General features: G+C 60.6%; 1 protein-coding gene across 6 annotated transcripts in view; it reads right to left on the bottom strand.

The window, feature by feature from the left end:
- Grm4 (glutamate metabotropic receptor 4) overlaps positions 1-14,347 on the bottom strand; it is a 93,652-nt gene extending 79,305 nt beyond the window's left edge. Inside the window, exons 1-2 of one of the 6 annotated variants that reach the window (XM_078020175.1) lie at positions 14,254-14,347; positions 1,925-2,799 (exon numbers count right to left, since the gene is read on the bottom strand). In XM_078020175.1, the coding sequence (XP_077876301.1) occupies positions 1,925-2,443 (519 nt within the window). In that variant the 5' untranslated portion in view covers positions 2,444-2,799; positions 14,254-14,347. Of the gene's footprint in view, positions 1-1,924; positions 2,800-12,736; positions 13,425-13,684; positions 13,767-14,253 lie in introns of those variants that run through there. The other 5 variants (XM_078020176.1, XM_078020178.1, XM_078020177.1 and 2 more) reach the window with 5 other exon arrangements.
- Positions 14,348-14,729: the final 382 nt, after the last annotated feature.

The raw sequence follows: 14,729 nt of genomic DNA, 5'->3' as shown, positions 1-14,729 counted from the left end.
CCCCAGCAGCCCCTAGCAGCATGGCCTCCTGGAGGCTGGGGTCTGTGCCTGACAGGCAGTCAGGGGGCCCAGGCCTTGAGCCCTCTCCTGGATGCCCCAGGCCACCTCCCCTCCCCAGGCCTGGGTAAGGCAGCTGAAGTGCCAGCCCAGCATCACCAGGCCCCGGCCCTCCTGCCCCTGCGTCCACCCCAGGAATGGTCCAGCTACCCATTCCCAAACTGTCCCCCGAGGAACCCTAAGAGATCACCCTGGGCAACACAGTCCCCAGGGACTGCTCAAATTGCCCACTGCAGGGGCAGAATGGCTTCCAGTCCCCTGCTTCCTCTTTGAACCACATGCAAATTTGGCATTGTTCATAAAGCATCCATTTGTTTTAAAATTAAAATCATGTTTTCATCCAGATCATCAAATAAAACCAACAGTCCAGGAAAAAGGACCGTACTTGAGGACCACATGGCTCTGCGGGGACACTGCTGATGGCTGTGTGACAGAGGGGTCTGGCCTATGGCTAACTCCTACCCCAGCCAGAGCTGGTGACAGGACAACTCAAGCCTTGCTTCCTACTCCCCTGTCCCGTCATGCCACCCCCAGCCCCGCTGCCACCTCCCCCCAGCCCCCACTCCCACCTCCAGTACAGACCCTCCTTTCCATTCATCACCCCTCTTGGCCCACACCCTGAGATGCCCCCAGGTACTGATGCATCCTGGGAGTTAGGTCAAAGGGTTCCAGGAAGGGTCTGGGTGACAGGGACCCAGCCTTAGCTCTTCCCACCCTGCACGGTGCCAGGCAGCTTCTCCCAGTTCTCTGCCAACTCTGGAGACAGGGGAGAGGAAGGGCCAACTGCAGAGGCCAAGATCTGACAGCTGCCTGAGGGAGGGACCCGGCAGCTTCCCCTCCCCTCCCCCCCCAGCCTCTCCCCCTCCACACTCACACCGACACCAACACGCAGAGCAAACGAGGCAGGCTGAGGGAGAGAAGCGGGCACATAATTATTGGTAAAATGCTTGTAATGTTTTTCCCTCTCCCCGGTAGCTTTCAGTTGTTTTAGCAGCTTAGCGAAGCACTTGGCTCCAATTGAATTGCAAATCAGCAGCTCTTGCCCCGGGAAGAGAGGAAGGGAGGCGGCACAGAGGGGGCAGGGCGGGGTTCCAGAAGGAGAGGGAGAAAGGTGTGTTCGGAGGAAGGGCAGAAGGAAGGCCCTGGAAAAGGGGGTGGGGGTGCTCAGTGGAGGGCCCGGGGCCCAGAAATGGAGACCCAGCTCCCGGCACCCGCGGCCTCCTCTGCAGGCCCAGCAGCCCCACACCCTTCCAGAAAACCAGGACGCGGTTTCCAACACAATCACGGGCCGGGAGGGAGGCCACCAGGGGCTTCCTCAACTACCCAGAAGAAAACATCCCTTCCCTGGGAATTGCAATTATTTGAAAACAATGTCAAAACAAAAGTCTTGCTTTTTCTCCCTGCAAATCTCCAGCGTTCCCACTTCCGCTCTCTTTCCATCCGCCTGCCCTTCCTTCTCCCCACGTGTCTGTCTTTTCATCTGTCTGTCTGCCCCTCTCCTCCTCTCTTCTGTATTACCCTCCTGGTTCCAAGTTCCCCGGGGAGGCATGGAGTCCCGCCCGGGGCTGCCAGCGGACGCTGCTTCAGCACCACGGTCAGCACCATGGTCAGCACCACGGTCAGCGCTGGCGAGCCGGGTCCCTCCGCGTGGCCCTCGCGGCTGTGCCCACGCTCTGATCACGGGACAGGACAACACGCTGAGGTCAGAGGACTGACCCCGGCCCTCAGACAGGCTTCAGGGGAGACTCCCGAGAAGGCAGGAAGGGAAGAGGAGAGGAGAGAGACACGGGCTGGCTAGGTCCCCTGGCCTTGGGGGACTAGGGCGGTTGGCGGAAGCACACCCCCGAGCCCCACCCCGGGCACTAACCTTAAAGAGGCGCAGGATGTTGGCCACCATGATGGAGACCGAGCTCCCTGAAGCACCGATGACACCCACCACGCGCTCGGGCTTGGTGATGATGGGCGGGCCACCGCTGCCACAGCGGACCTCCGTGCCGTCCTTCTCGATGAGCGCCTGCACAAAGGTCAGTGACTGCTCCAGGGCATGGGTGTCCCTCGAGCAGGTGTCCAGAATGCGGGCGCCCAGCGTGATGTTGGGCAGCAGGTCCGGGTCATTGTTGATGCGATCCAAGGCAAAGAGCATGGCCTCCAGCCGGTGGATGCCCTTCTCCTTCTTGAGTTCTCCACAGGCCTTGCCCTCCGAGCCCCGGCCATGCACCGGGAACAGGCCTCCCAGGGTGATGTCCCCATCTATGCGGATGGAGTTCATGTGGGGGTGGCCTTTGGGCTTCCCCAGGGAGGAAGGCACCCAGGGGCCGTAAAGGCTGAGGAGCAGGCAGAGGGGCAGCCGGGCCCACCACCAGCCCCAGCCTCTCTTTGCAGGCATCTCGGAAATACCTAGAGACCCATGAACGTGGCCCCTCCTAGCCCTCACAGGCCCCGGGGCCTCCAGCCTGGGTGCGCAGGGGCAGGCTGCTTCAGCAGTAGGGTGGCCAGGGGTGGCCAGCTGGGCCAGCCATGCTGGGGCTCTCTCTGCCCTCCTCCTTGTCACCTGGGCAGTGCTCAGTGGCCCACACAGTCCAGGCCCACAGACAGCAGGCAGGGGCCAACGGGGCAGCAGGAAGGCTCTGATCCCCAAGTCCTGCAGGCCGGATCTTCATGGATGACTGTGGAAGGGTGGAGAGGTCCTAGCTCGTGTATCCTGGCATCAAGGAGAAACCAGCTCCAGTCCTCTCCTACCACCTGAGAGAGAGAGAGAGACAGAGAGAGAGAGAGAGAATATCAAACACAAGCCCAGAGAAGACATTAGCTATTCTGATCTCTCATCAGGAGCCTGGGAAAGGGAGATGCTGGAGGTTATCGCCAAAGACTCCACAAATCTCCTCTACTGGGTTTCCTCCCAGCTGCAGCTCAACTCTGGTTGAAATGGGAGAGTTTGAGGCAGAAATTAGGTCACATTTGAGGACTGCCCAGGGCCAGTGCCCACGGCCATCAGAGGCCCAGGCGTCAGACAGCACACTTCCTAGGAACCGCAGGAAGGGCTGGGGAGGAGGCCTTCCTCAACATGCCTGCAGGAGCCAAAGAAAGAAGCCAGCTTTGCCATGCCCAAACCCATTTTAGAGATGAGGAAACTGAGGCCCAGGCTTCCTAGCTCTAGGCTCTGGAATTGGAGACTTGTTGGCTCTTTGGGGACTTAGAAACCAAGAAGGCAATAAGGGGTGGCTGTGGTTCCCCAGATGAGCCCAGCTTGGAGCTGCTGATGCTGAAGGCCGGGAAAGGCCGGGGAGAACGGGGATGTGGAGTTCTGGATTTTCCTCCTGATCCATGAGGACATTGGGGGGGGGGGGGCCTCCACTGGCACGTTCCTACCCAGCGGCTCAACTGTCCCAGGCAGAGGATAAAATCCAGCCACTCCTTTTTTGCTCCCTCACCCCTTCCTGACTCTCTCTCTCTCTCCTTTCTGGATCACCCTTCACTCCCCACACCCCTCCCTGTGAGTGGGGCTCAGGTTACGGCCTGAGCTACTGCACATTATTATGATCATCGTCATTATTATTGTTGTTGTGATTAAATATTTATCTGCAAGGGTAGAGGAGAGAACACCAGCTCTGCCTCATTCTCACTGCTAATTTGGGCTAATTTCCCCCGGGGGTTCCTTCCCTTTCCCAGGCTCCCTGCTCAAAGCCAGCAGCCTCCTTCCCTCCACCTAGGGAGTCAGGGAGTCAGGGCTTGGCTGGGAGGCCAGCTCCCGAGGCCAGCTCCTGAGTCCCCTTCCCCAGGGGTTGGACAAATGCAGACCAGGATGCCTCTTGGCCATCCTATGCCTCAGTTTCCCTAGAAAGCTGAAAAAGGATTTGTGTTTGGATTGAGAGGTTGCCCCAGAGACATGGGCACCTCCATCAAGGCCAAGTGGAGGTCTTGAATCCAGCCCTCCTCCACCCACCATTCCCCCGACTGAGGCCCTGACTGCTCCAGTTCTGGGCCAAGAGGAAGGAGGGACAGGGTGTGACATCCCAGAAGCCAGCCTCAGCTCCTGGGCTCTGGCCTCTGCAGACCCTCACCTCACTCACTGAAATGGTCCCTCCACTTGAGCTCCTCAGGAGCCAAGAGTATGGCTACTAATTCCCTCTAGCCACACTCTGCGGGCAAACCAATGGCCCGAATGCAAATCATGGCTCTTCCAATGTCACCCTGCCAATCAAGATGTGGGCAGGTCTGCAGTGGCACATGCCTGTAATCCCAGCTACTCAGGAGGCTGAGGCAGGAGTACAGCAAGTTCAAGGCTGGCCTCGGCGACTTAGCAACACCCTGTCTCCAAACAAAAACTAAAAGGGGCTGGGAATGTGGCTCAGCTGGAGAGCTCCCCTACCATCCCCAGCCAGCGCCAGACAGAAAAAAAGAAAAAGAAAAGCTGGTGTGGAAGCCAGCTCAGCCACCCGGGAGCTCTGAGGGAGTCCAAAGATGATTTCATAATGCCACCGTCTCCAGGAACCAGTGACCCAGGGCTGAAGGCCAATGCTTCCAAAACCCAGGGGATGGGGAGGCCAGGTAGGTGGAGCCCACACCATCTTGTATATGAGTCTATGAGATCTCTTTCCTAGACAGAGTGAAAGGAGGCCAGCGCTGGGTTGCTAATGCCAGCAACAGGCAATTCAGAAAAGAGAAACTGGAGAAGCCCCTCCACAAATCCAGTCTGTTACTACTGTGCCGGAGGCAAAGCACAGCCTGTCTGGTCCTCAGTTTCAAAATCTGTAAAATGGGTGAATTGGAGCACAATCCAGTCTTTGGGCTATACTTCCCCTTGGGCATATTTTCTGTCATCATAAAATGGTAGAATCATCAAGAAACCTATGTACAGGCAGGGTTCAAGGATACTAGACTTCCTGCTGCAGGTGGGAGAGGGTCTACTCAAGGAGACACTGTCTGTCCGGTGACAGGGCCCAGGGAGCCCATGGCTATGCACAGTTGCCTGGCGGGCACCACTCTCGGTGCCTTTCTTACATTTTTCCGCCCTGTGAGCCGTGTGGTGTTTTTGTCCCCATCTCACACTCAAGTGACAGGGAACCGGGGGATGTGAGGGTGTGCAGGGTGCCCGCACCCCTGCAGCTCCCTGCACTGGACCAGCCGGCCAATCCTTCAGTCCCTGCCAGCCCCGACGCCCTGTGAGTCCGTGATTGGTTTCCATGAATTTCAAATGGAGGGATCTTGGCATGGTGACAGAGTGTGCCACAGCAGGGCAGACTCAGCCCGGGAGGCCGACGCGCAGCCGCTTCAACAGTCGGGCCCTGCTCAGGCTTCCAGATCCTTCATGGGGGCTCGGTGCTGGCTTCCCCGTGAGGCCTGAGCACATCGGAGCTGAGCAGCGTGTGCACACGGGGACCCAAGGGCAGGAGGCCTTGGAGAGGACAAGGGCAGACACCCACAGGGCCAGAACCAAGAGCCCCGAGGCCCAGGCCCTGCCCCAAGCCCCTCAGATCCCTGCAAGCCCTCCCTCCTGGGGCCTGGGTCCAGCCCCTGCCCGCAGCAGGGCCCACTCCAGCCTGCCTTTCTGAGCTCCTCCAGAGCCCGGCAAACCGCTGCCTCTTTTAGCCTCCCCTCCTGCCTTTGATCATGTAACAGGAACAAGGGGAAAGTAAAAATACCCTGAGTGAAAGAAGCCACCAGAGCAGGGGCGGGGGAGGCGCCCCGTGCTCCTTCCCACCGCTGCCTCCACCAGCCCAGGAGGGGGAGCAGGACCGGGCAGGAGGGGGTCCTTCTTTGAAGTCCTTTCCCTAATCCTTACACTCTCCCCACCCCCCTGGCCAAATCCAAAATAGCCAGGGAAGCTCAAGCCTGGGGCAGTGAGTGGGGGGCCTCCCCAGGACAGCTGCAGATCCGAGCCAGCCCACCTGAGGGGGGCCTCGCCCCACTTTTCTTTTCTCTCCTTCTCTATTCCTGGCTCCTCCCCTGAAGGATGAGGGCCTAGAAGGAGCAGGGACCAGGGGCAGAGGGGAAGGGAGGCCATCCTTCCCTCTCCACACAGACAGTTCACAGGCTAACAGTGTTTTCCAGAACATTCTCTTCAGTGAACGGGGACATTTGGAGAGCTGGCAAGCAGCTGCAGGCTGCCCCTTACCCCTCGGCCACAGTCAGGGCAGGGGAGTCCCCAGCCATGCCAGCTGAGGGTCCCTGGCACCTGAGGGAGGGTCTGTGTGGCGGGCCTCGGGGATCGCTGCTGCCCTGAGGGGCAGGCTCTGCCCTCCCCAGCCAGGCCCGAGCCAGGCAGAACCACAGGCCACAGAACAACAGCAGATCTGAAGGGAACCACCGAGACTTACTAAACCTCCAATTATTTTTCACTGAGCTGCTCTTTATTCTTCCAAAACCAACGAAATAGAACAAAACCCAAACAGTAGAATAAAGAGAGGGAAGAGCTTTGTACCTTGCTCCTCAGGGTTGGGGCCAGAGCCAGAGTCACCGTCTCCTGCACTTGGCCTTCTGAGGGCCTTCCCACAGGAGACAGGCGGGTGCTGTCAGGGTGGCCAGGAGCACACCCCACACCTCCTTCCCTGAGTCTTGCTCCTTTGTCCTGCTGGTACCCGACCCCGGCCTCTCGCCTCCCATCTTACCCATATCCCACAGCACCTTTCACCCTACTCACCCTCCCTGTACACAGCCCAGCCCTGCCCAGGGGCTCAGGGAGCTCTGGGACTGCGGGAAGGTGGGCAGAGCGGGCTTTGAGTCTCCTGAGCTGTCCAGACGCCTCATGGGGACAGTGCGAGGAAACTGAGGGACTCTCCCCTTCCTTCACCAGTGGCCTCTCTGGCTGGGCAGAGGTGTGGTTTGCCGGACAGTCTCATCCCAAATGGACAGGGCCCAGATCCTGGTCACCTGGAGCCTTTCCCCCAACCCCAGCTGCACAGCAAGCCAGGCCCCGTGTGATCCCCACCCGTGTGACCAGCGGGCACCTCCCAACCCTAGAAGCACAGCCATCCCCCACAGCCCACGCTGGCATCCCCAGCAGGGCGGAGAGGAGTGGACCAGGGACGTGAGGGGAGGTGACGATGACCAGCCCTCCCAGGTAGCCCACCTTATTACAGGAGTCTTCTCCAGACAGTCCTTCGCCGCAGGGGCCAGGTCTAGTGGTGGGGCTGGGGACAGGGTTTGGGGCAGTGAACTCAGGACTGATGGGCTGGGGGCGGAACCAGCGAGGACTCATTCTGAAGGGCAGCCCTGCTCTAAGAGGGCTCTGGCTCCCCAGCCTCCTTCCCTGCGCCCCCCACAGGCTGACTGGTCTCCCCCACCTGGACTGGGAGCCCCTCGGAGCTCTAAAACCCAGATTCCACTCCAGCAGCCCCCTCCCCGTTCTGCCACAATAAGGGCCTGACGCAGAGGAGACCGGTTCTGTGCTGGCCATGGGTGAGACGCACTAGAGAAATAGGTATGGTGGGGAAATAGGTATGGAAGTAAAGGAAGGGAGGAGGAGCGGGAGGAGGGCTTAATTCCCTAGCTTAATGCCAGTGGAAACGAAGGAGAGAGCAACTTGAAATCGAGTGTCCCTGCCGTGCCCCAAACTGTGATTCCCTCCTTTCAAAAGGCAGCTGAGCTCCCTCCTCCTCCAGGAAGCCTGCTCTGATTTCCCCAGTTCCCATCACCTCGGGCCCCTGCAGAGCCTGCCATGTTGTTTTTTGACCCTGATGACCTGGAAACACACTAAGGGTCATGTGACAAGCACCCTCCTCATCTCTGCACTCCCTGTGCCCAGTTCAAGGCCCAAAACTCAGAAAACATGAAATGAATGACAGTCAAGTCCCTGCCCGGCGCCAGCACTGCAGCCGCACCATGACGGAGGCCATGGCAGGGGACCTGCCCCGGTGCTTCCACTCCACCAAGGGGAGCTCGGGCCTCACAGCAAGTTCCCAAAGCTGTGGTGTGGCCCCATGCAGAATGTGACCCCCTTCTGCCACCACCATTCGGTCTTTCATTCAAATGTGGGCTGAGCGCTTGCCATGTGACCCCATTGCTCTGGGGGTGACACAGCCCACTCACACCCGTGGGCCCCGGGGAGCACTGCGTGGGGCTCTTCAGGGGATCCAGGCTGTGGAAGATAAAGTGGAAGAAGGAACGACCTAGAGGGGCTACTCCACAAGGGGAGAATCAGGGAAGGCTTCTCTGAGGAGGTGACACTGACCAGAAATTACAAGGCATGGGCCCCGTAGATAGAAATCTGGAAGAAGTGCATTCCAGGTACAACAGCAAGTCCAAAGGCCCTGAGGTGGGCATGGGCTTAGCTTCAGTGCTAGGAAACACAAGGAGTCTGGCTACCTGGAGGGCGGTGGGAAGGACTGCAGACGGGTAAGGCAAGAAAAGCCACCTAGCCAAGACTAAGCAGGCCCTTATGGGCCACCAAGTGGATGAAGAAATAAGGGGTTCCTTAAGGGCTTTAAGCATGGTGACAGACAGCGCTTCTCTTGAAACCTGAGGCCCATCAGGGTAGCCACCTGTGTGGGCATGGCCGCTCAGGACAGTTGGAACGAGGCTCACCCACTGCTCCAGCACTGGAGCACCTCAAGGTTAGCACAGGTCACAGGCCCTTGTCCCCAGTACAGCACAGAATACACCAGCACTGACTTTCCTCTGCTCCCAGAGCCAGGGGCCGGCCCCCACGTTCATACTGCCCAGGTCTCCACCAACTAGCAGACCTCCTTGTCCACGTCGACCCCCAGCCTTCCTTCCCACCCCAACTCCTCCAGCCCTCGGTGACACCAGTGTCCCTCGCTTTCCAACACAGAGCCCAAGTGGGCAAGTGTCTTTGTTTGCAGCTGGTGCTATTGTGAGCTTCCCACCCCACGGCCTCCTCCTCTCCTCCCCTTCCTGTCCCCCTCCTTAAACTGGAGCTCCCCGAGCCCAGCACTGCCCTGGACACCTGGCACCGCTGCCTTGGCCCTGCCCACAACTAGACTCTACTGTCCTGCACAGCCACGGATATAACACAGTGCCCAGGGGCCACACCACAGCCAGGCACCAAGACGGGGCAGTGAGTGACATCTGAGGATCAATCACCCACCAGAGCTTCAGAATCCAGGTCAAGTCCCCAATCTCCATTTCTATATATAAACCTCAAATAACCCTGTAGCGAGAACAGTGTTTTTACTAGAAGTCCTGCCCCAAACAGAAAGCAGGTCCAGCCCAGGGAGTGGAGGGGTGCTATGGGAGGCCAGGTATGGGGGACCAGGTGGAACCCAGAGCCCCTGGTCTCAATGCAGGTGACCCAAACCAGGAGAGCTCCTGGACTCTGCCATCAAAGGGCCCCCTCACAACCAGGGTGGCCAGGGCCTTCTCCAAGGGAGCTGAGTGGCTTAACCTGACCCATGTTGCTTGGCCCCAAATGGCATAGGCTGTCATTAGGGGCTGTCATTTCCCAATTACTGCTGATAATATCTACCTTCATTGAATGGGGTCCCCATAATGTCATTACGCACTGCGTTCCCCAATTTATTTAATGTACGTGTGTACACATATATTTATGCCTCACCGCAGCCTTGAGATTGCTCAATGGGGAGGTTAATAATAAAACATTTCGACAGGAGGCATCAGCTCTAATTTAAGGGGTGGTTTTTACTATCCTTGTGGTATTCATTTTTCCAAGGAGCCAAAAGACACAGGAACAGGCTGGAACAGCATCTCTTGGCCCACAGGCTAGGAGGCAAGGCCAGGAGGCGGCCAGCGGGCTGAGCTGGCCACTTCTCTAAGCAAGTTCCACTCCCTGTAAGCCCAGGCCAGGAGAGAGAGGCAGGGAATTAGGGGACAGATGTCACCAGAGCCTGTGACTCCTGCACTGGCAGGGACAAAGGAAGCTGGTTGAGAATGAGGAGCCACCAGCCCGGGGAGGGAGAGGAGCCGAGATGGAGGCCAAGGGAGACAGAGGAGCCCCGCAGAGCGCCACCAAGCTCTCCAACGCCAAAGGAATGAAACCCCTGGGACTTTGGAGGGTCCCAGGCAACAAGGGCAGAGTTGGCCCTCATGGAAATAAGCCCTCCCTACTCTCCTAGGGTTGGGTGGGAGTGCCAGGAAGCTGGGGTGCCCCTGCCCCAGGCCCGCTGCCAGCAGACAAGCCCCCACTGCCTCTCAGCCTCCTGCCTCAGGTGGGCCCACCCAGCCAGCATCTCTTCCGCCAGCCCCAGCGAGCAGGGCCCCAGCCCAGATGCCAGCTCCCCCACAGCCTTCTCCAAGCGGCGGCCACTCTGCAGAAGTGAGATAACCTTCCAGCCGGCAGCCGGCAGGCCCAGCTGCCCAGGCTGCCAGCGGGGCCTGCCCACTGGAAAGTTGGGTTCTAGGCTGAGCAGAGGAGGACAGCAGGGTGGGTAGATGTCTTGGGGTGGGTGGTAATTAGGGGCTGCCTGCTCCACGCTTGTCTAGGGAGAGGATGTGTCTACTAGCTATAATTAAAAGCTCAGGAGCCCATGGGTCCTGCTCCCATCTCTTCCTACCAGCTGTCCCCTGCAGCAGGGCTAGCACCATGTGGTCAAACAGCCTGGGGGCTGGGTCGTGGACCGCTCAGGAAGGGGTAGGCCTGGCCCCCTGACCCTTCTAGATAGCATACTCACAGGCTGGCTCACCACCTCCCCTGCCCGAGATGTCCCACCTCCAACAGAGTAGAGCTAAACCGCCAGACACAGGTCTGTGGGATGAGGAGGGAGGGGGATGGAGGAGTGGCCCCAACCAGACCACTAAGGCCAAGAAGCAGCTCAACTCCTGACAGGCCCCCGCCTCCCCGCTGCCTGCTCAGGACCAGCTCTGTAACAAGCTGCATCTCCCCGCTCATATGTCTCCTGAAACGCACCATTCATAGGACATCCTTTAAGTTCAACATGGCTGGCTTCCTTCCAGGGTGGGGATAACTTTTGGGGGTGTTTTGTTCCTAAAAGATGCGAAGGTGTGGGCAGGTGGGGAGAGCTTATGTCTAAAAGGATGAGAGCCAGAGGAGGGGAAGACAGTGGTCCCCCCATTCACAAGTGACTAGGCGCGTCTACCCCAGGGCTAAGTTAGGGGAGGAGGACAGGGAGAGGGGACCAAGGCTCCAACCCTCTCCCCACTGCAGCCAGACCCTCTTTGCAGACCCTGTGGCCTGCCCAGGACAGACAGGTGCCTCTGCCCCAGGTGCCCCACCCAGGAGTCTCTAGGCTCCTCCAGAGCGGCACTTCCTGAACCTCAGGAAGGCCCTAGAGTTCTCTGCTCTTGGGGGAAGCTCTTCCTCCAGGCACACGCAGAGCCTGAGCCCAGGGAGAAAGTGGGGCAGGCCTGGGCCACCTCCTGAGCAGTGGAGAGATGGCATGCAAAGGTTCCTTGCCTCCACCATGGGCTGGCCTGGGGATGTGAGGTGGAGCTCTGCAGACAGTGCTCTATGGGACCAGAGCGCTTGGTACCCATGCCCTTCCAGCGCTGGCCTCCCGGCCTGCCCTAAACCTCCACTCTCACCCCAGAATAGACGGGGTGAATCTAGTATAGGGACACACACACACAACATGCCCTCCCCCATCACCTCCAGCTTCCTTCCAGACTGACAGAGGAGCAGCCACCACTCTGACAATCATGTGTCTTCCAGTTCGGTAAACCCAGCTCAGTCTGTGTTCCGAAATGCCAGTTTTCTCCCTTTGCCAGGAGCAGGCATGGTGAGGAGAGAAGGTAAAGAACCGAGGCGCCCCTCCAAAAAGGACTGACAGTCGCGGGGAGGGGGTGAGGGTGTCAATCAGAGCCTAGGGGCAGGGGGCGCTCGTACGTTCGGGCTCAGGACTCCCTGCCACCGCCACCGCTGCCCCATCTCAGCACAAACAGATTCAGACCTCCGAGGTGCGGGGGCGCCCCTCGCAGTCGGGTCCTCCACTCCCGGCCCCGCCCCCGCACGGGAAGGGGACGCCTCCAGCCTGCGGGCGCCGGGGAAGACCGACCCCTGAGCAGGGGCCTCCCCCCAGCACACGCGCGCACACACATGCACACACAGATCCACACGGGCGCTCCCCTCGCCGGGTTGCAGCGTACAGACTCAGATTCTTTAGGGAAGGATGGTCCTAAGTGTCCGGAGAGAGCCTGACCCTGAAATCCCGGGACCTCGGGGAGACCCCAGACCTACGGGGATGCCCTAAGCCGCTGCGGGTCAGCGATTATCGGGCTCTGGCCGGTGGCGAAGGCGGCGCTGGGGCGGGCACCAGAGCCGGACGCGGTGCCTGGCATGGGAGCCAAGGCGCGCGAGGCTGGCGCTGCCCTCCCTCCAGGAGACCGCGGAGGAGAGGTGCAAATAATGCCCCGCGCCCCCGCCTGCCCTGCTCTCCGCAGAGCCGCGCGCTAATGCCGCCGCCCCCACCTGAGAGCTGGCACGACCCTCCATCCGATGGAACCTGACATAGCCGCTGACCACAGCGATACTACTTTCCCCCAGACCCTCAAAACAGCCGTTGCCCCACTCCTTCCCTCAGAGGCATCCGGAGAGGAGGGTCTCAGCCCCGAGGGGAGACCCTCTAGCCCGGGTCCCGCACCCTCCGGCCTCGAGGGCTTTGGTTCGCCGGCTCTCCTCGGGGTACCCAGAGCGCGGGACCTCACGGGAGGCCACCTCCCCAAGCCTCGGTGTGTCCACCGCAGCCCGCGCCCCAGGAGGCCGGAGGGCACAGTCCCCTCTGCTCGTTCCTCTCGGGCCACAACTCACCCCGAGCCGGCGAGGTTTAAGCCGTGGTGAGGGGTCCGGTAGCGCCCGCCCGCCCTGGGGGCGCAGGGAGGTGGCGGCCGGACGTTCGGTTCTTGCGGTGCCCGGAGCCCGGCCGCGGCGGGCGGCGCTGACGCTGTGGACCGAGCCCGGCACGGTGCCGCCCGGAGTCCCGGACGCAGCGGGGATGAGCCTGCAGCCGCTCGGCCGGAGCCGCCGCCAAGCGCGCAGCGTTCGGAGGCTGCTCCGGCGAGAGAGAGCGAGCTGGGAGCGGCTGCAAAACCGACTCCCGCGGCCGCGGAGCCCAGCGTCCGAGCCTGAGAGCGCGGGCGAGACGGTCCAGGGAGCTGGGTCCTGCCAAGGGCTCCGGGCTAGGAAGGGAGCGGAGCGGGAGCAGAACAGCCAGCGCAGCCGGCCGAGGTGCGGGCGCCGAGCGGCGCCGCGGCGGCGGCGGCAGCAGCAACAGCAGCAGGGAAAAAATGAGAGCAAGCCAGAGAGCGCGCTGGAGAGCGAGCGAGCGAGCGAGCGAGCGAGAGAGGGAGCGAGAGACGGGAAGAGCGAGGAAGACGCGGAGGGGAGGCTGCGGGCGGGGCGGGAGCGCGAACCGGCGAGGGGGCCGCAGCCGCTCGCCCCGGCGCCCACGGCTGCTGCCGCACCCGGGAGGCGCCAGCCCTGCCCGGCAAGTTTGCGCTGCAAGTGCGGGTCGAGCCGCGGCGCTTCCGCCGGCCTTTTAAAGAGAGAGCACCTGGGAGCCCACCCCCTACCCGCACCTCCACCTCCAGAAGGCTGGGACGCTCGCCGCGCCCCGCCGCCCCGCCACGCCTGCCCCGCCGAAGGCTCCCCTGCACCACATCCCACTGTCGCCCCCTCCCGGAAGCCCCCTTTCCCCACACCTCCCGGTGCACGTGCCTGGCCACCAGCCCCAAAGATATGGCAGAGACCCCTCCTCACCCCAGAGGTGGAGGGTCAGGGAACAGACCCTCTTGACACCCTGAAAAGTACAGCAGAGCATGGGGAAGCACAGGGGGCGCTACCACGACCCCTTGCGTCACCAGAACCCCCATCTGCAGGGCTGCTTCTCACACATCCGCACACGTGGTGTGTGCCCCCGTGTGGCACGTTCATCTTCACACCCCGGCTCAGGCATATGAGGAGGGGAGAAACTGAGGCCCAGTTAAGCAATTCCACGTGTCCCAGGTCTCCAAGCCTGTGGGGGAGTGGACCCCTTCTACGGAGCCCTCCACCACCTCAGAACCCTACCAGGCTAAGGGAAAATGCGCCAGCTGGTTCACAGCAGGAAGGTCTCCTTCCAGCAACGGTTTGCAAAGAGTAACAGGTGGCTGGTCACAGGCTACGGTGACCCAGAGAAGATTCCGTCAGCCCACAGAGCTGGAACTCAGTTCCCTCCTTCCCAAGGGGCCTTTGGAATAGCCCAGGAGAGGGTTGGCCTTGGAGGCAGGCAGGGGGGGAAGCGAGGGAGGCAGCCAGGCAGTCCTTTTAGGATTGCAAGAGCATCTCACCCCAGACTGCAGAAGTGGCTCCAGTTAGAGTCATGATGTGACGTGTGACTGTCCTTGTCCCAGAGAGGGTGCACAACGTAGAGCTGGTGGCTTCCCTTCCCATCAGTACCTCCGTCCTCCCAGCTGACCTGCAGAGGGCCACCTTGTGCTTGACTGTGCCCAGCCCTGGGAGTGCTCAGCCATCCTCCCAACCCAACCCCTAAAGATACCCCATTTATAGGTCAGAGGAATGTCTGGAGAGTCTGAGAATAACAGCCAGCCCTCTGGTCTACCTTCTCCCCCTCCACGCCCCTTTACCAATGGCCCACACCAAGGCTGCTCCTCCTCCAGCTCCGACACTGAGCAGGCCAGGACCTGCTTATTCACCAGCCTTCATCCAGAGCCTGGTACAACACCTGACCACAGTGAGCTCCAGGAGTGCCTAGTGGGTGAGGAACTGCTTGCACAGCATGCCCTGTCTTTGCTGTCACATGTGA

The sequence above is a fragment of the Ictidomys tridecemlineatus genome, chromosome 8 (genome assembly GCF_052094955.1).
Source record: "Ictidomys tridecemlineatus isolate mIctTri1 chromosome 8, mIctTri1.hap1, whole genome shotgun sequence".
NCBI lineage: Eukaryota > Metazoa > Chordata > Mammalia > Rodentia > Sciuridae > Ictidomys > Ictidomys tridecemlineatus.
Note: the sequence above shows the minus strand (reverse complement) of the source record. Positions and strands in the feature narration are given on the sequence as shown.